The sequence below is a fragment of the Daphnia carinata genome, chromosome 1 (assembly GCF_022539665.2).
Source record: "Daphnia carinata strain CSIRO-1 chromosome 1, CSIRO_AGI_Dcar_HiC_V3, whole genome shotgun sequence".
In the NCBI taxonomy this organism is placed as follows: domain Eukaryota; kingdom Metazoa; phylum Arthropoda; class Branchiopoda; order Diplostraca; family Daphniidae; genus Daphnia; species Daphnia carinata.
In genome coordinates, this window is record NC_081331.1 from 12,950,327 (window position 1) to 12,969,829 (window position 19,503).

General features: G+C 40.8%; 1 protein-coding gene across 2 annotated transcripts in view; it reads left to right on the forward strand.

Moving 5' to 3' along the window:
- LOC130691425 (protein O-mannosyl-transferase Tmtc3-like) overlaps positions 1-19,503 on the forward strand; it is a 45,538-nt gene that overhangs the window by 7,166 nt on the left and 18,869 nt on the right. For both annotated transcript variants that reach the window (XM_057514368.2, XM_059496804.1), the window contains 3 exons: positions 2,933-3,091; positions 3,203-3,461; positions 14,528-14,664. In XM_057514368.2, the coding sequence (XP_057370351.1) occupies positions 3,261-3,461; positions 14,528-14,664 (338 nt within the window). In that variant the 5' untranslated portion in view covers positions 2,933-3,091; positions 3,203-3,260. The remainder of the gene's footprint in view (positions 1-2,932; positions 3,092-3,202; positions 3,462-14,527; positions 14,665-19,503) is intronic.

Here is a 19,503-nt window from a genome sequence, read left to right on the forward strand (position 1 = left end):
TGACGCATTCTCTTTCAAATTGTTATTTTTGTTGCTGCCAATTACCTTGTGGTTTGCGTGCGTCTTACAAACTCCTAACTTTGTCACTATGGCACAAACGGGAAAAGGTACGAATCAAACTTAGTCTAGATGCCGAACGACTCCATTGAAGATGTCAATGCACTTGGGGGTCGTTTAGCCGAAAGAGACAATTGATTTGGCGACGTAACGAGAATCAATTTGTCTCTTTTCCTTTTTTTTTTCGTATGTGGCGTTTGACTGGAGGAGAGAAAAAAAAAAATCAGCCTTTACGACTACGGCAGCATTAAAGACGTTTTGTTTTTTTTTTTTTCGTTTTTGTGTCAATGTTCTTTGCGTTGAAAATGTCTTATTCTCTCTTTCGAGCAAGGATCGATTCATCGATCCTTGTTTGAGTTACTCTTTTTTCATTGTTTGATTTGAGGCAGAGCTGGTCTTGCCAGTGCACATAAAGAGACAACGAACGATTGGGCCACGTTAGAAGAAGAGATGACAGAAACTAAAAAAAAGAAAAAAGAAAGAGAGAGAACCGTAGTGCATCAAAGGCACATGGATACTATTCTCCATATGATCAAATATTGATCATGCAAAAGCATTAAAAGGCGGCAAAGGAAATGTATAGCTAAGCCTTCACCGCATCTACTTGTCAAAACAAACCCTTCCATAATAAAAGAAAAATGAAAAAAAAAAAAAAAAACCTAGATCGTCATCTACCATGTCGACGTTGATTAGATCCGCAGGTGAAATTGGTTCTCCTTTCTATTCTGCCTTTCAAGCAAATAAGGTCGCCGTTGACGTATAGATTTTTTTTTTCTTTTTGCCTTTTCACGTGAATATATGGTGGCCCTTTTTTGTCCCACGAACTTATATAAGGAACATGTAGGGCGCAAGGGGCTGTATTCTGTGTGCAAGAAGCTATACATTCATTATGAATATGTAGCTGGAAGAAATGAGCGAACTCTTATGCATATAGCAATAAGGAACGAGGAAAAAATGGGGCTGGAAATGCATCAAATTTTGACTATGCCGCTTTGGCTTGCGACTATCTGACAGACTTACAAAAATAAAGGGGGCCTTGCTAAAAAAAAAAAAAAAAAAAATCGAATAGCTAGAGGGGAATAGACATCGAATTTTCAGCTGTGCCATCTACAAGTCTGGAACGTACGAGGCAAAGGATTAGATAGTTGCTTTTCCTACCAAAAGAGCTGTTTGAATCGATAACGAGAAACGAAGCGAAAAGAGAAACTGCTGCACAGTATATATATATATAGTTGGGTTCATTTTGAAATAGTGGAATTGGTAGGGAGTAAAAAAAAAAAAAAAAAAAAAAGAGACTCTCCTCCACTTATCCATCGATTTATTGATTCCGGTCGGATGGCAAAAGAAACTAGTCCATGCTCTCCGTTCAATTACACGTCCGCGCAGACATACGGATCGACTAGATTGTCTATTTTATCCTCACCGGCTTATATATATATTTTTGTTTCTTAGCTAATCAAGATAACTACGTAGTTTTTGTGTAGTCTACGTTTTCATGTTTTTTTTTCTTGTTTTTGTTTTTTTTAGTTTCAAATTTCCCTTTTTTCTCTTTTATCGTTCTGTGAATTTCTAACGCGAGCTTATCGATCATTCGAAAGTCGAGTGTTGGTGCACGTGAAATCAAGATGTCGATTGTACAAACAGAAGGGATTCGTGAGAAGGGAGAAGAAATAAAGAAGATACTCGAAAATGTCCTTACAAAAGAGAAAGGAAAAAAAAAATGAAAATATTAGACGTCGGTGATAGAACAGCGTCGCTTTTGCTATATATATAGAAAGAGAATGAGAAAGTCGGGACAATCGCAATTGGTCTCGAGTTGATTCTTTCTGGTCACGTCGGACCCCGATCCTCTTGGCACCCCAGCAAAAAAAAAAAAATAAAAATAAATAAGAATCAAATCACATCGTAAAAAAAATAGAGAAATAAAATGTGAAGGGAAAGCAGCAGACGGAGACAAGAGGTTTCCCAGGAATTTGCCCAGTGATATGGGAATTTCGTGAATTGCTATTGGCCCAAAGGCAGTGATGATTGCCCATCACATCGTCCATCTGTCAAATCGAGAATTCGATCACGTTCCGCTATGTGTAAAATGCGAGAAATGCATACCTTCAGCTTGTTCGACTTGATAACACAAAAAGTCCAGTGATTTTTTTTTTTTTTTTCTTTTGCTTTTTAAATCAAGAATTCCAAGCTCAACTTGATGACGACCCAAAGTATTGATCATCTGTTGCGTTGATGAGGAGGGGAGAGAAAAAAAAAATGAACGCGGATGTCGTGGGTTGCGCACATCCGTTGTGGTTAACGAGTTTTCTCCAGCTGCGGTATTAGTTGTTAGTTATCTAATGAAAAGGTATAGAGTCGGAGAAGAATGAAAAACAGGACATCGGGTTCCTTTTCATTCCGTGGGAAGTTAAAAAACATTTCTCCTTTCATTTCCCGACTGTGATTGAGCTCTGCTGATTGAATCGGCAGTCGCGCATCGGAATGTCTCCCCTTTTTCTTTCCGCCCTTCTCATTTCTTTTTTTTTTTTTTTCTTTCTATTTACGTCCCTCTTTCCATGATTTGAAAGGCAACAGGCCCTGGCCGTAACGCAATCGTTCGCTTGGTTGCCTCAATCCAATCACGGTCGTTTCCCTACCTCTTGCCGCTATACCCCGTTTTTGCCGCCGCTTATTCAAACACAAGTTCGACGCAATTGCCTTTGGACCGATCGACAAAAGAATTCTGATTGGACCTTAATCTCGTGAAACGATTTGGCACGTTTAATTTGATGTTTGGAATTCAAAATTCACGATAGATGTTTTCACGAAAAAAATGCGAATATTATATTTAATCGGCTTTCTCTCTTCTATTTTTTTTTAAAAACAACTTTAGGTGAACTGTAGTCGCTGCGCTTGCCGTCCTCTGCCAAGAGCAAGTGGTGGTTCGTGCGGAGTCGCAGCTCGAGTTTCCAACCCGGGTCTGCGTTTATTGGGGTGCGTGAGCTCAACTGGTCTATCGACCGTCTGCGTGCCGACGTTTCTTATTAACAAGGTCACAAAGTTCTGAATTTTAAACTTTTTCCCTCTTAAAGTTGGAACGTCTGTCGTTTTCAGCGCGTGTGCCCGCAATTTTTTAAGTACGATTTCGTTATGTTTTAAACAGTCGGCGTAAATCGAACTTTGTTCGGCTGACGTCGCGAGTTTTTCCGGCGTTTAAAACGATGGCCAACCGGCCGCCCTTTGCGCTTTGGTTGCCATCGGTGATCGTGTGCGTTGTAGCCACCGCGACCTACTGGAATGCGCTGCAATGCGGTTTCGTCTTCGACGACATTTCGGCCATCAAAGACAACAAGGACTTGAGGCCGCACACGCCCGTAGCCAACCTCTTCTACAATGATTTCTGGGGCACGCTCATGACAAAGGTAAGCGTTAAAAAAAAAAAAAAAAAAAAAAAAAATTCCATCTCCTTTTAACGTATGCGAAAATGTGTGAAATCTTCCCGATCCAATTTCCTGTTATGGAACGCGAAACGATATTCTTTCGGCCTATCATCGATCCGTTTATTTTATTTTATTTTATTTTTTTTTATTTGTTTAAATAAGACGCGAGGGAAACGCATTTGAGGTTGTGAAGTACGTTCTTTTTCTTACTTTCGGCCGACGTCTATGTGCCTCTTAAAGTGCTTGTAGTTGGCTCTGCTTGCAGTGTAGTGCGGAGGCAAGTTGGCCGGAACTATTTTTTGATCGCCTCAGAGGGCCGCCTCACGGTTTTCTTTTTCCCCCTCGTCTTTCGTAACCGACGGACATGTCTATCGATCGAAGGCAATCGAAAACCCCACTACCGGGGGGTGTACGTCCTATCGTCATCGGGATAACTAAGAATTTGAGGCGACGTTTTGTCGGCTAGTCGTTAATTAAAAAAAAAATTGCGGCAAATAAGAAAGGGAAGAGCGTCTCATTTTCTTTTTATTTGTTGACGTTTGGTTGTCGGTTTCTGAGTTGTAACTTATTCAACTTAACTTTGTCCGGCTTCACGAAAAAGCTGGCCGATGTTTGTGGGACGCGCTGCAAATTGTAATCCTGACGATAACATCGATCAATTTCCGGAAACGCCCTGATCCAGAAAATTATTATTATTATTTTTTTTTTTAATTCTTCCGTTACCTGTTACCGGCCTCGAATGACAACAAGTTGATCTCCGCAGGATCACAACATTTAATGTATGGCTTCTCAATTGCAGAGCGGGAAATGCTCCTTGTCGTGAATCAAAACTAATGCCGATTGCAACGGATGTTCAATTCGAAAAAGTTTGCCTCGTGAAACGGGTCCGCTCGCACTGCTCATATCAAAATTAATGGCGTACCGCTTTCCTTGCAACGGAAACAAACAGTGGGTTGTAAAAAAAAAAAAAAGCCAAAATAAAATGGGGTTGGTGGGGCATTTTTACCACAGCCAATCAGCAAACTTATTCTGCGCATTGATCCCACTGTTTGCATGGCATTGATCTTGGGTTTCCTCTCTCCTACTCTTGTTTCCTTCCTCTACGCACTTTTGATATCCGCCAAAAGAAGGGGAAAAAAAAGGGTAATTGCACATGAAATAGGAAAAACAGAGAAAAACAAAAGATCTGAAAAAGTGAACTGTGTAGAAATGTGAAAAGAAAAGGAAAAAAAAACAAACAAACAAAAAGGTCGGGTGAAAATGGAGTTGTAGCAAACTGGCAACAAAGTCCTTAGCCCCCCCCCCCCAACAATATATATATATATAAAGTTTGCCTCCATCGTCTAGTATTAAAGTGCTGGTGGGCCTCAAGAAGCGATCCCAAAGGAAAAGCTTCATTACCAAGTCATCGTCATAGATCGCCAACTTTCTTCTTCACGGGTCCTGGCTTCCTTTTGTTCTAATCTCTTCCGATCTCATCCAACATCAGTCAAGCCCCCCCCCCCCCCCCCCCCCCCCCCCCTTTTCTTCCCTCGGCTGCCACCATCGTTTCCCACCGAAAAACTTCCCACATTAATATACGACCCTCCGTAAAAGAAAAGTCATCACACCCTTCATCATTTTCAGGGACTTTTTTTTTTTTTTTTTTTTTTTTATGATGGGACTCGCCCTTTTTCTTTTCCCTCCCTTTAGTTGAGTAGTATTGCACACTCCACTGGTGCGTGCCTCGAATCATCTAGTTGCTTGCCGGGGCACAACGAGCAGTTTGGGACCTGTATGCGTGTAGGACGCGGGTTAAAAGGTCCGCAAAAGTGAGAGGGTTAGTCACCTAGACGACTTTGATGGACGATGAACTTGTGTTGCTTTTCCTTTTTTTTTTTTTTTTTTAAAGAAGCACAATTTTTTATTTCTGTCCTCTTTCTTGTTTATACGGTCGCAATCGTTCTGCCAGTGCAGTACGCAGCGGCCTTTCTTTTTTTTTCTTTCAAGTGCTTATTCGTTGGAAATGAAACATTTGATTCCATTATGGTCGTCCATCTTTGACGGGCAGGTCTATTACTGTTATTATCATTAGGATGGCGAGTACGTAGACGGGGCGTCCGCCATTTACTACTACTACCCCCGTTTTCCTCTTTTTCCCATTTACGTCTTTATAGCGCTCTTATTATTCTCGATGATGATGACCAAACCCATTTCCTTTTCCCGGTAGAAAGAAAAAAGAACGGACGGCTTTTTTTTTTTTTAGTACTTTAACGTTAGTGGAAAAAGGGCGGAGGGATTACGCTCGCATATAGTATTCGATGAGAGAGAGCACTCTACTACCCCATCTGAATACTGAAAATAGTCGACTGGCTTTCAATCATTTTTGCGCTCCCCCCCCCCTTCACCGTTTGCATTGACAACATCATTTTCGCTTATTGCAAATGGGTGCCGGGCCTCATAAAATATGTGAGGAAGGGGGGAAGGGTGTAGTTTTTTTTTTTTTTTTTTTTTTTACTACGCTGAGAGCTGGAAAATGAATGCGACACATTTAGGCCTATACACTTTGTTGATTGATTTCGGCACGCAAGCCGTTCCTTGTATATACACACGTATTCACACTGCGATCCATTTCATTGTGTGTGGTGTGTGTGTGTGTGTGCGCACGTTTGCATTATTATTATACACAATGTAACGCGAAGAATGTGACGACATGTGTAACTGTGTGAAAAAGGATGGCAAAAGGAAAAAAAAAAGAAAAGGGCAGACGACGCCGTTCCGCCCCCATTCTCACGCAGCCCTTGCGTTTCTCGGTAGAGCCATCCGTGTGCCTTTTGTTATCAGCCTGGCCGTCATTCTTTATTTCCCACGTCGTATTTAAAAAAAAAAAAAAAAAAAAGTGAGAAGAGAACTCGCCATGCCCAACTTTTTTTTTTTAGAGGGGGGAGAGGGGGGCCTCTCCCAACCGCATCACATTAGATAGAATGCAAACGTGTCGTTTGTCCTCCTAGCCGGACGTGTAATGACGACACCTCCATTCTTTTTCGCTGCCACCATGCAATAAAAAAGAAAAAACGGGGGGGGGGGGGGGGGGGGGGGGAATATCAAGAACAATTTCAACAAAAAATAAAAAAAAAATATATACCTTTCGTGTTGTATGCCGTTCTCTCTTTTGTTTGAGCGATGCAAAATCGCCTTACAACCAGAGAATGGCGTGGAATAGGAGGGGCAACAACAATAGGCTTTTTGAGTGTGTGTGTATGTGTGTGTATGTATGTCTTTCGGTATATATATATATAGGCTGTACATATTTATATGGGGAGGTCTGACACGCCAGTCGTTTGTTTCCGTGTTGGTTCGTCAGTGAGGGCAAGCCTGTCCTCCCTTACCCCTTTTCATCACTCGTTCGTTACCATCAATAACGTTGGCTTGTTTCGCCCTTTTTCGTGTGACGTGGAACGCAACAATAAATAGCAAGCCGGGCGGGTTAGCCATACAGTAACTAACAACGACACATTTTCAGATAGGGTCGAATAAAAGAATTTTTGAGTTTTTCTTTTTTTTTTTTTTTTTTGTTATAACATTTGCAAACAATTCGATTATTCAAAATGGACTGATGTAATCCGATAATGAAGACAGGTCCGGATATCGCGTATAGTGCGACACGTCGTGTTCTCGTAATCAAGGGGGGGGGGGTGAACGATAGACACGAAAAAAAAAAAGAAGAAGAAAGAAACACATTGAAATAGAATGAACTTGATTGTTGGACAGTAAAAAATAAATAAGGGAGAGTTGGGGGGGGGGGACGAATTGCTGTAAATAAGAAGAGATGAAGTTAAGAGATGTGTGTATCCATGAATTGGATTATACGCAGTGCCTTGTGTGACGCCCAGCAACTGATTGTGAGTGTTTCCCCAGAATCGAGTTATACGGCGACCGGCCACTGTGTCTCATATTTTTTTCATTTTCTATTCTTTTTTTTTTTTTAGTTTTTCTTTCGTCTCTTTAAAAACAGTTTTTTTTTTATATTTTTCAATCTGGAGAACTTGAACCCGTTGTAGTCGTTTGAGAGTCGCGTCCATCTTTCGCCCTTTTGACGTTCGAGTTTTGTGAGATGGTTCGTTTTGAACGATTTCAAATAGGGACTGTTACATTTTTTATTACTGACAAATGAAAAAAAGAAAAGAACATTCTTTTATGAGAATAACAAGCCAATAGTTGAGAATGGATGTAAAAGTTTCTCTCTCTCGTTTTTCTTCTCGCTCCTCTGGTAGAAATTGTCGATTCGTTTTCTATTTCTTTCTACCTCAATTTCCGCTTGGTTGAATCGCCTTTGCCTGCCATTGACTTGGCCCAGTCTCTGATGGTTCCTTTTTTTTTTTTATTCCTTTCCTCTTCGTTCTTTTGTAATGATAAAGAATGAGGGAATCCGTGAACATTGTGGTGTTGGCCGCTTGTGTCTCGTGAAGAAAGAGGAAGTGCGTTGGGGTCTCGTTTGTTCTTTCCGTCGGGGAGCTTTTGTGTGTTGCCTTCACACGTTCGCAGCGGACATTGTAACGATCAATAATCATCGGAATACAGACACCCAAGCAGGGCGAAACGAGAAAATTATAGAAACTAGAGAATTTCGTCATCATCGTGATTTTTGTTTTCATACTCACGAAAATGCGAGAAAAAAACAAAACAAACAATGCGAACGTTTGCACGTTAAACCCGTCGCTATGAATCATAAATGTTTTTCAGCACGACGGCCAGCATGTTGGAGTGCGAAGGATGTTTTTGCATATTTACTCCTTCAGTAAATTGCGTACGAGGAAAAAGAGAAAAACAAAAGCAATGAAACGTAAATGAGTAGTATTGCGCATGCCGTTATTCCATTTTTTTTTTTTTTTTATATTTTGAATCAGATTTACGCCGTGTGTGTTTGTACGATTCGTAGCAAGTAAATAAGCTTAAATCCGTAAGACGTTGTTTACATTTTTCGGGTGAAAAGGACAACTGGACAAAGGGGCGGATTCGTTTTCTAGAAAAAACAAACAAAAAACAAACAAGGGAATTAACTTCAGGGGAAAAAAAATATGGAAGCCTTTCAAAATATCCGGCCAATGGTCAGTCGTCCACCTTTAGGAAGTAGCGGTTCGTATTTTTTTTTTTATTTGAAGGATTTTGCGGCGAATTATTTTTTGAAAAAAAACAAACAAAAAAAACAGTGTATACACGTCTGCGTTACGCTGAATCAAACAAACTGCGTTTCTTACGGGTTTCTCTCGTTTTCTTGGACTGCCCCAAAGAAAAAAGGGACCATCTCGTGCTATTTGCTTTGTCAACAATCGTAATAGGGTAGATGTATGCTTGTTAGCGACATGACGATCTTGCAAAAAAGGGACAGTGAATTTCAAAGTTGCATCCGAATTTTGCGCCAATAAAACATGAACAAATTGCGAACGATGCGTCCCTGGCCTATATGCAAACATGAGGCGAAGACAATTAACATTTTAGAAGCGCTTTTGCTCTTCACACGCTTGATCTCTAACCTCTTAACTTGATGTCGTTAACTGCACAAGTTTACGTCTGCCCATCATTATCTGTCCTATGACAATTGATGGACCCAGCCGGGGCCGGTGCGAAACTACTACAAAGTCAAGAACTAGCGAGGAACTCGAAATGACGACAGCCTCCACTCGAATGGACGTTCCATTGCTAATAGGGTCCCAATTAAGTTTGTGAAACGAATTAGGCCGAGCCCGAGACGTTTCTCTTTGTGTCGATCTATTTTATTTTTTTTTTTTTTCTTCTTCTTCTTCTTCTTCTTGATACCTTAGCAATTTGGTCCCTCAGATGCTACACGCTTTTATGGTGAAGTATTTAAACAAAAATGGCGTACGATGGACAATGCGCAGTGCGTTCATCAATCTTGGCTTTTCTATCGGGAGTTTCTCAAGCGACAGGAAATGATGATTTCTTCCTGGTCTTGTTACTGAATGCGCCGTAAATTCTTTATCGCTGACGGGTCCCCCCTTTCGATGGGCAATCTTTCGGTCAATGATTGCGCATGAGGCAAAGACATTCTCGCTGTATGGGCGTCGTAAAAGACGTGCCGATAACAGCTGGCCCATCGCAGAAACATGTGAATAGAAAAAATATGAAGAAGAATAGCGACGACTCAAAGTTAACCCATTTGTTCGCGGTTCAGCAATCACGTTTGCGCAGGAGTGGGTCCAGTTCGCAACGCATTGTCCTCGTGAAAAATGAAAGTAGCGCATCATCCCAATATCGCAAGTTCCATACGAAAGTTGGATTTCGGCCACCAGTAGCCGTGAAATTGTCGGAAGAGACGGGAACAGTTGAGGGACGGACGTCCGCTTACTTTTCAGTTTCTCCCTCTCTCTCTCTCCTTTTTTTTTTTTTTTTTTTTTTTAATTGGACGCTATCGGATGAAATGAGATCAAATCAGATAGCTCCGGTTAAAAAAAAAAAAAAAAAAAAAAAGAAAGAAAGAAAAGTACTACTAGTGGATGTTGCAACTTTCAAATGCATTGGGGCAATGCAACATCCACTCCGCTTTGGCGCGTCGAGCAGACGATATACCGTGGTGTCGTGTGTCTCGTATTTTTTTGTCCGATTCAATCATATCATTTACGATGGGTATCGATAACGTAATAGGACAGTTGAGTTGTCCGTTCCCCTCTTGACGTTACGCAATGATTTAAGAACATATTCTTGTTTTATTTTTCCTCTCTTTTTATTCGAGTCAAACTTTAATAGAAACGGAAGCCAATCTCGTCAAGTTGAAGTGTTTCTTTGTGCTGTTGCTGGGCTATGCCAATGTCGGGTTATGTAATCCATTCTCTCATTCTTTTCTCGTCGTAGTGTCTATTATTATTTTATTTTTTTCTCTTTTTGTAAGGGATATAGGGAACATAGGAAAAGTACTGTAGGATCTTTTTGTCTGATCAAGGCGAGTCAATGTTTTTGGAAGTTGGCCAATTGTCAATCGTCCTACTTGTTTCCCGTTGTTTTGCCCGCCAGTTACATCAATTTCGTGACAATCCGTCGATTTGTCCCAATCCTTTGACTCTCTGACGTTATTGTCTCGTTCTCTTTTTATTTGCGATTCTCTCCTTTTCACGCACGCTCGAGAGGTCCTCCAATTTCTCGTCTATACCTGCGTCTCTTTTCAGTTGCTCGTGTTCGTCCTTCAGTCTCGCTGTCGCCACATGCAATGCTCGGCTTTTTCCTTTTGTATTCAAACAATCAGATTTGAAAAAAAAAACCAGTCCGGTGGACTATGTTTTTTTTTTTTTTTTGTTTTTTTTTTTTTTGGTAGGGGTAGGCTCAGGTCTTATTCGAGCAATTCTTTTGAATTGTTGATTTTGAAATTTCATCCTCTCTTTTCTTTTTCTCTCGGCTTACTCAATTGCTTTCAGTGCAGCACTTAACTCGTCTTCTAAAGTGGGTTTCGTGTATTCTTTTTTTTTTTTTTTTTAAACATCGTACGTCGCTCATGCTACATTTTTTTAATGCCATCGAACGTGGCTTAATCAACGTAATCATTCTTTTTCCCTTTTTTTTTTTTTTTTTTTTTCGTCGCCTACTTCATTTGTAACAAATGATGATTGTCAATCACGATTGCTACGCGCGTCTCGTATCGAAATGGCACGTACGTCGGCTCGGCCTTTCACAACCCAATAACAATGAGGCACGGCTGCGAGTATTGGGTCAAGCCTGAACTGGAGAATGCGGACGAATAATAGAAGCAAATTGGTTTTTTTTCCATTTGTGTTTGATGATGGAGAAAAAGAAAAAAGTTTTGGACGTCTTTGTTATAAACTTTTAGCCGTCTCCCTTTGCTTCTCGTTCTTTCTTTCTTATTAATAAGAGCATGAAAGGGGGGAAAATATGATGGGGGTTACAAGGGCACGTCATAGAACGGCAGATAGTCAAAACAGGGCCGCACAGAATACGCTGGGCAATCTGGACTGTGATCCACTCGACTGCTCCTATTATATTAGTTTGCTGCCATATTAGTCCCGATAGCCCCGTCCAGTGGAAAAAAAAAGAAAAGGATGGACAATACTCATGTAAGACCCCAGGCAAAGGAATTCAGACGTAAACTTTTTCGATAGACAAGTCATGTAAAGCTCCCCACCCCCATTCCCTTTTTTTTTTTATCCCGATATTTCGTGTGTTTCCAACTCCTTGAAAAATATGGAAATGGAAAAAAAGAGCCAATTTATTTTGCCGCAGAGTATGGGCAAGGGTACGTGAGGGCATTCGTTGCAACTGAATCCATTCAATGTCCCCCCCCCCCTCCCCCAAAAAAAAAGGAAAGTCTTAGCCATTTTTTTTTGGACGTTACAAGCCAAAAAAAAAAAAAAAAAAGAAACATGTACAACTTCCTTGTCTCTTTATACCCTAATTTGCCAATCCGCTTGTAGAAAACCATCGGGTGGAAATAGCCCAGCGTTTTGTCGATTCCACCATGGACCCCGAAATGGCAAACGAAAAGAAAAAGAAAAAGGGAGATGAGACCTTAAGAATTGTATTGCTTTTCAAAAATGTATGTATAGAAATAGACAAAGACTTTGTGCGTGCAAAGGCATCGTTGGAAACAGAAGAGAATCGTAGGTCAGTAGGCCAGTCGATGGTCATCATATTTTAAAAATGAAAGTTGTCTATCGTAAAGAGAGAGATGAAGGCAATAGAGCATCGACTGCGAGTCTTTGTCGCGACTCACGTTCTGTTGCCATTTATACCTTGGCACTGTTGAAAACCTATCTTGTCATCTCTTTCCTCATACATACGTAATCTATTCCATCATTTTTCGGCAAAAAGAAAATGTAAATAGAATCGCCATTTTTTTTTTTTCTCCCTTAAATTTACTAGTCGTGTCGACGTAATAGCATTTGAATAGAGGGGACTGTACGTAAACCTTATTATTATTCACATCGTTATGCGTTGGGCGCGAAACATGGAACAAAAAAGAAAAGCTCTTACGGATTAAGAAAAGCTCTACGTTCTAATGTTACACACATTTTCTCAGCCCCGCTGTTTGATAATGTTACACCCAAAAGCCTAGAAAGAAGAAGAAGAAGGACAAAGTTATGATGCAACTGGGACTGGAACTCGTCATCATTTCAGTCGGCTGTCGCTATCCGCGCCCGTTAGCGAGCGTCTTCCATCAAAAATTGTAGACTCGAGGAAATGGCGTCAGCTCGTGTGTCGGCCTTGCTAGATGGTTTCCCTCCTTCATTGGGGGGGGTCTCTCTCTCTCTCTCTCTTTCTTTCTTTCTCTCTCTCTCTCTTCCCTTTAGAAATGGGGGATCTTCTTCTTCATCTCAAGTCGTGAGGCATTGACGCATGTACTTTCTCCAGCACGGTGCCTCCTCCGCCCGCGCACCGCCCGAGAAAGAATTGCTCCGCTCTGTGTGTGTGTGTGTGTGTGTGTGCAACAGTATTTTTTGTAAGAAAAAAAGAAAAAGAGTAGCGTCACTCTTGAGAATAGCTGGAAAATGAGGAGATTCCGCGTTTTTTTTTTCTTTCTTTTCGTTCATGGAGATAGTTTTCACCAACGTATCGCTTTTTTTGTGTGTGTGTGTGTGTGTGTGGAGTGCGACACATGAGCTGGTACCACCGGTTGACTGAATTTTGCAATTCTTTTCTCGTAACATCTTGGGAAACTGCCGCCGATGTCGCCCACATGTTAAGTTTTTTTTTATTGGGAAAAAATGTCACACAACCAATAGGAATTTAATTATTTTCCGGCGCGGGAAATTCAATTTGAAGAAGGCGAGGCATCTTTCCGCGTCACAACTTTTTTTTTTTTTTTTTTTTTTTTTTTTTCTCTCTTCATTTTTCATTTTATATAATCGAATCGAGCGACAAAGAAATCTTTACAGTGTCGGTTCTTTTGTCTCTTCCTGGTTCGTAGAATTATTTTCACAAAACTTTTTGAAAAAAATGTGCTTCAATATTTTGTTCTGAACGACTGCGCTTCGCAGAACTTCGATAAAGAAAAAATGTGGCAATCCTACATAAATTGAAAGAATAATTTGTTAAATGCTTGATTGTCATCTTCTCCTGCACATCGACAAACCGCTTTTGATTTGCGCTCTGACCTTAGAAAGAGATTTAAAAAAAAAAACATGTGCTCGTAACGTGATTGAGTTAATTCCCCTGGTTTATTTCTGTGGCGGTTCTTTCAAACGGATTTCAAAAAAAAAATTTTTAATTACACGTTGCGCGCTAGTTGACAGTTAGTTCAAAGATGTTAAAGAAGACTTCATCAAGAGGGATCTATTTTTTCTCGATGACATTAGCTGACGCGGGGAGAGGGGGCAGACCCTGTTTTCTCGCTAACACTAGCCTTGTAATACAGGCGCTGTTTGGACACCACTCCGTCCTTTTCATACATCCCATTCTATGCCCACGTAATTCACATCCAAGCTTCAATTATGATGTTGCCAAGACCAAAGCAAAAAAAAAAAAAAAAATAATAATAATAATAAAAGAGCTTTAGACTGACGACCAAAAACGACCGTGTTCATTACTTTCATCTTATTTCGCCCCCCCCCCCCCGCCTTTTTTCCCCTTAGAAACGATTCAGTTCTAAAAGCTTTTCCACCTCGATGTTGTTCTTTTCTTATTTGATGTACTCGACGAATGTAACACAGACGAACGTGGGCTGTTAAATGTTGCCATGGGATATTTGGTCCGCAGCGAAACCAAGCGCCAATGTTCGCAAGTAGAGCCGAGTTACCTTTTATAAACAGACTGCCTGTGTTTTCGTCTCCTTAACAACAAAGAAGTTAATCTGAGTGAGGGAAAATTAAAAAAAAGGTTTTTGATTTTTATTTTATGTGATCCGGCTTTTCTTTCAATCTCACTGCCTCCCTAACTCTGCCATGTCTTATGGAACAGTTGGTTCGCTCGTTGAGATACACACACTGTATCTGATAGTCTTCCTTTTTTTTTTGTATCTCCTCTTAATGCAAGACACGCGTCTTTTTTTTTTTCTTTTTCCTCTTCGTTATCGATCCGTTTTTATATATATATTCTTTTTTGAACAGGAGCAGAGCCACAAGTCCTACCGGCCGCTAACCGTGTTGACCTTTCGTCTCAACTATCTGCTGCACCAGCTGGAACCGTGGGGCTATCATGCCACCAACGTCCTTCTTCACGCCCTCGTCTGCCTACTCTACTTGCGGTAAGTCTATTCTTCTTTATTTTAATCTCTGCATGATTATGAATGACGTTCATTTCGACATGCGCCCGCTTCTACTTTCGTGAAATGATCGAGCATGTTCTATCGATTTCCTCCTGAAGTTATGCCGGATATTCCGATTCTGGCACGCTAAAGGACAGTCAAAGATGGTCGCCTAATCAAACGTCCGTTCCATTGCCAATTATTCATTTCCGTCCGGTTTGGGCGATGTAAATTCGAGGGTTAAAAATCTGTTACTAGTTAGACGTTTTCCGCTTTTCCTTTCGTGATGTGTGTGTGTGTGGGGGGGGGGGGAGGGTGCAGGTTGGGCAGTCGGCAAGATATCCGATTAAACATCACTAGATGAATGCTGGTTTTATCGGATACGCTCCTCACGGGGGATATTTGCCTGCATAATACGGGCAAAAAAACGCGGCCCGGAGATGTGCGTTCACGTTCGATCGCGAAATCGATCGATGATGGGCACCTATCATCATGTTGTCTCCGTTTGCCATGACAACCGTATACACACATATATATATATATATGTTTTTTGTTTTTTGTTTTCTCCTACTTTGGAAAACAACCGTTTGATTTTTCTCTCTTTTTTTTTTTTTTTTTTTTTTTTTTACACTGAACGATTGCAATTTGTTTTGCATTTATAACTGCTTGTCTCGTCGGAGTTTCCGCTCACTAGTTTGTCCTTGGCGCTTGTCGCTTGATCGCATAGCAATAACGAGCCCTTGTTGTTTGTTCTTATTTTTTTGATTTGTGTGCTGTCCTTTTTTTTTTTTTTTTTTTTTTTTTTTTTTTGCATAGCTCAAAAGATTGTTGGGAGGGTTCACGATTTAGTGGTTTTGATTACCTTTTGATAAACCAAATTCTTTTCGAGCACTTGTCAATGCCGTTCCATCCCATCGGAATACATGAACGCAAAATACTGTCTGCGGGAAAAAGAAAAGAAAAAACCCAAGCGCGATATATACACAACACGGAATGAGGATGGATAAAAAAAAAAATATATAAATAAAAGAGAGGGCACTTGTATTATAAACCCAACTCCCCATTGGTTCCGCTCTTGCCGTATCCAGTAGTGGCATCGTCGATTGGCCACGAACCGTGAAGAAGTGGCTGGACCCGAAAACGGCGACAAGGGGGTCATTTCTTTTATTTATTTTTTTTTCCCTCTGCCGGATGGATCCATGTCACGTCGGGAAAAACGGATGCTGGCCTCGTGTGATCGATACGTTCTCTGATATACGCAATTGTGTGTGTGTATTTTCTTTTTTTTTTGTTTTGTTATTGTGATGGGGAATTCGGTTGTTGTTTTGTTTTTGTTTGAGAGCGTAGGTGGAAGGACCGCGAGGGAGTTGGCCGTTTGCTCTTAAAAGCGGAAGAGAAAAAGAAGGAGGTGTTGTGGCCCAGTGAACAGGAAGGGTAGTTTGCTTGAGGGAGCTGTGCGCGGCGAGCGATGTAATTTGCGGGCAACATCTGGAACAGTGGGGACGAATGATCCATTGGGGACCGAACGCCGTCCTCTTGCCCGCCTCTTTGGAAGAATATTGCGGCTGACCAGTCTTTTAATATAACGAATCCTGCCTCAAGATGTGTATGTGTCTGTGTGTGTGTGTGTGTGTGTGTGTGTGTGTGTCTGTGTGTGTGTGTGTCTGTGTCTGTGTGTGTCTGTGTGTGTGGCCTTGCAGCATCTACACACACAGAGCCATTCCTTTCATTTCTTTTATTTCCGTTACAACGACGCTAGGGGTTACGTTCCGGGCCACTACTTCTTCAGACTCTACCGCGTTTTTTTTTTACTTCACTTTCGCTTGCGCCGGCCTCAGCCAGATTTATTTTTCTCGATTCTTTTATGTCTCTTTCTTTTATTTATTTTTTTTTTTTGAAGAAAAAAGGTGTCTGGATTTAAACATGGAAAAATTACGTGTCCTTCGTTGGACATTGGTCAACAATTTCAAATCAAATCATTTTTTGTTTGAATTCTATTTCTAGTCCAATGATTTGAGTCACAAGATGCAGGTTTGAAATGAGAAAGCTCTTGAATCTCATTGATTATTCATATTTTATTTTTATTTTTTGAATCGTTATCGTCGTAGCATTTCAATAGAAACTCACTTACACTAACGACACACTTTTTTTTTATGACGCTTATCTCGTCGCTTTCCTCATTATCGCTCCTTAAACTAATTTTTTTTTATTTCTTGTTTCCCGGTCATTTGACGCCTCTCACGTAGGCAGCACATGAAACGATAAAAAAAAAAAAAAAAAACTCTCGCCACTCAAGATGAATGGCCATGTGTTAAAAAGAAAGAAATCCTCCATGTCCTTCCCCGAGAAAAAAAAATGGAAAGAAACAACAGCCTAAGAAACGATACAAAAAGAGACACAAAGAAATGAAAAATGAGGTCGGTCGCCTAGTCCGTCCTGAAAAGACAAAAAAAAAAACTTTATTTTATTTAATATTTTTGCTAGAAAGAAATGTATTGATCGTTTTCTTTTTTGTCTTGCTTCCCATCACGGTGGTGGCCAGGCGCGCGTGCAGCATAACCCGTCGTAACGATAGAAAGGGCGTGCCCGACACTCGGCCACATTGTTGTTACGTCCTTCTCTATCGTGTGTACCCACTACACACAAGATACGTATAACATTGGCGTGTGTAGGGGGGGGAGAGGGGAGAAAGAGAGAGAGAGAGAAAGAAAACAGTTAAAGATACGCTGTTACATATAGTGGGCCTCTCTATTCAAGTGACATTTGCGCATACGAACTTGTGGGTTTCGTCACCATTCGACAGCGTAGCTATGCACTGAGAATTTTCAATTGCGCTTTGTTCGTTTCCCTTTTTTCTTTTCGCAAATGGTTTGTTCCTTTTTTTTTTTTTTTTTTTTTTTTTTTTTGAGGACTACCGAGTACTCTGAGAAATAGATTTAAAGCGTTTGTCTCGAGAGACGGCGAGAAACCAATTTACCATTTTGCGCGGAATGAAGCTGGGAAATAATTAAAAAGTCCGATTGCATAGGCGGTTAAAGCATTGAAAAATAGATTGTGTACGAACGCTGCAAGGGCTATTTGAAGCGTTTACAACGGAATTTAAAAAAAACCCAGTCGATGCTGGTGGTACAATGAAACCCTTTCAAGTTCATCGTGGCCCTCTTCTTTTTTATCTTATACGTTCTTGTTTGTTAGCCATTCAGCAAACACTGATTGGCGTTTTTACGGCACTCGATAGTGTCTCTCTAGTCGTATTATATTTTTTGAAAAAAAAAAAAAAAAAAAAAAGGGAAGAGGGGGTTATCTGAATTGTACAGCGATATGAATATGCGTGTAGACCAAACGGCTGGCATACTACTAACGCAATCTCGTGCAACAGTGAGCCGAGCCACTAGTTTTTCATCTCGCGGAATGAACGCGGGCACAGCACCACTGGACGGAATAATAAGTTCTATTGATTTCTCTGCTTTCTCTCGCTTTTTCTCTACTCTTCTCTAATTTTTTTTTTCTCCTCCTCCTCCTCCCTCCCTATCTTTTTATATTTTTTTTTTTTTTTTCCCTTTCTCTCCCCCACATTTCGTTCTCCATGTCTAACCTATTACCATGATTGAAACGACATGGCTGCCCTACCAATTATTGATTTATTCGTGGCATGTCTTTTTTTTTTTTTTTTTTTTTTCAACTGACAAGCGTTGCCACTTTTCTCACACGTTTTCATGTTGTGATTTCTTTTGTCCAGTCGAATTTGTTCACTAGCTCATTATCGACAAGTTTTGCATTTTTTTTTTAAATCTTGTTTTTTAAAAAATGAACTGCAATTTGTTTTGCTATTTGGCCCCGTTATCCAACGATCGTCAGACCTCAAATGAAGGGGACATTCATAATTCCATACGTGCGTTGCGTATGAGAAGCCTCGTATGTCAATCATGTGTCGATCGTCATATTTCATAGGCTTCATCTAACATGCGCCGCACTGCGTTACCGTGTTCGCGTCCGGCTAAATTATGCGCCACACGCAATATTTTATTTTGGTCGCCATTTTTTCGGTCGTCGAAAATTGACTTCCCCTCCTGAAAGCACTTTTTTAGCATCTCAATCCATTTAGTTAAATTACATTGAGTCACTAAAAGGTAATGCATTACAGGCCTAGAAAGAACGAGGGGGGGGGGGGGTTGAGGTGAGGAATCAAACGTGAGTGAAAGAAAAATCAAAAGCCTTTGGAAACGAAAAGAAAACAAAATGAATCTTCCCCTCCGCTGCATCTTTTGTGAGCTATTGTATATTTTTGAACGAAGTCTGTGAGCAAAGGAGAATGCAATCACTGAGAGTTGATTGTCAATTAAACGGAGGAGCCGCAAGTTGTAGGAGTCTAAACGCACGCGCCTCTTGATGGCGTCATGTGTTGCACGCACACGTTGGGTCCAATCGTTTGCGCTTGGCCTGTTCGTACAGCGAACGTCCCTCGTCCTGTACGGATAGCAATTCGCGTCCAGCTGGATTTTTCTTTCAGTTGGTTTAACAGGCTTGTGCCCAGTGGAAGTTAAATCCATTAATGCAACGCCACATCGATACCCTCCTTTCACGCGGACGTCGAGCGCGACGACGTCATTTTCTGTCAACCGCGCATCTGATCAATCGCGCACATTGTACATTTCTTTTATAGAAACAAAGCAAAGAAAAATGGATGATGTAATGTCTTGTTTTTATTTTATTGGAAGCACCTTAGAAAAAATGTTGGCTTCAAATGTCGTGCGTGATTGAAAAAAAAAAATGCGCTTTTGGGAGAGGGTTGTGTTTCGAAAATATCGTCTCACCTTCACGCAACGAAACGGAAAAGCC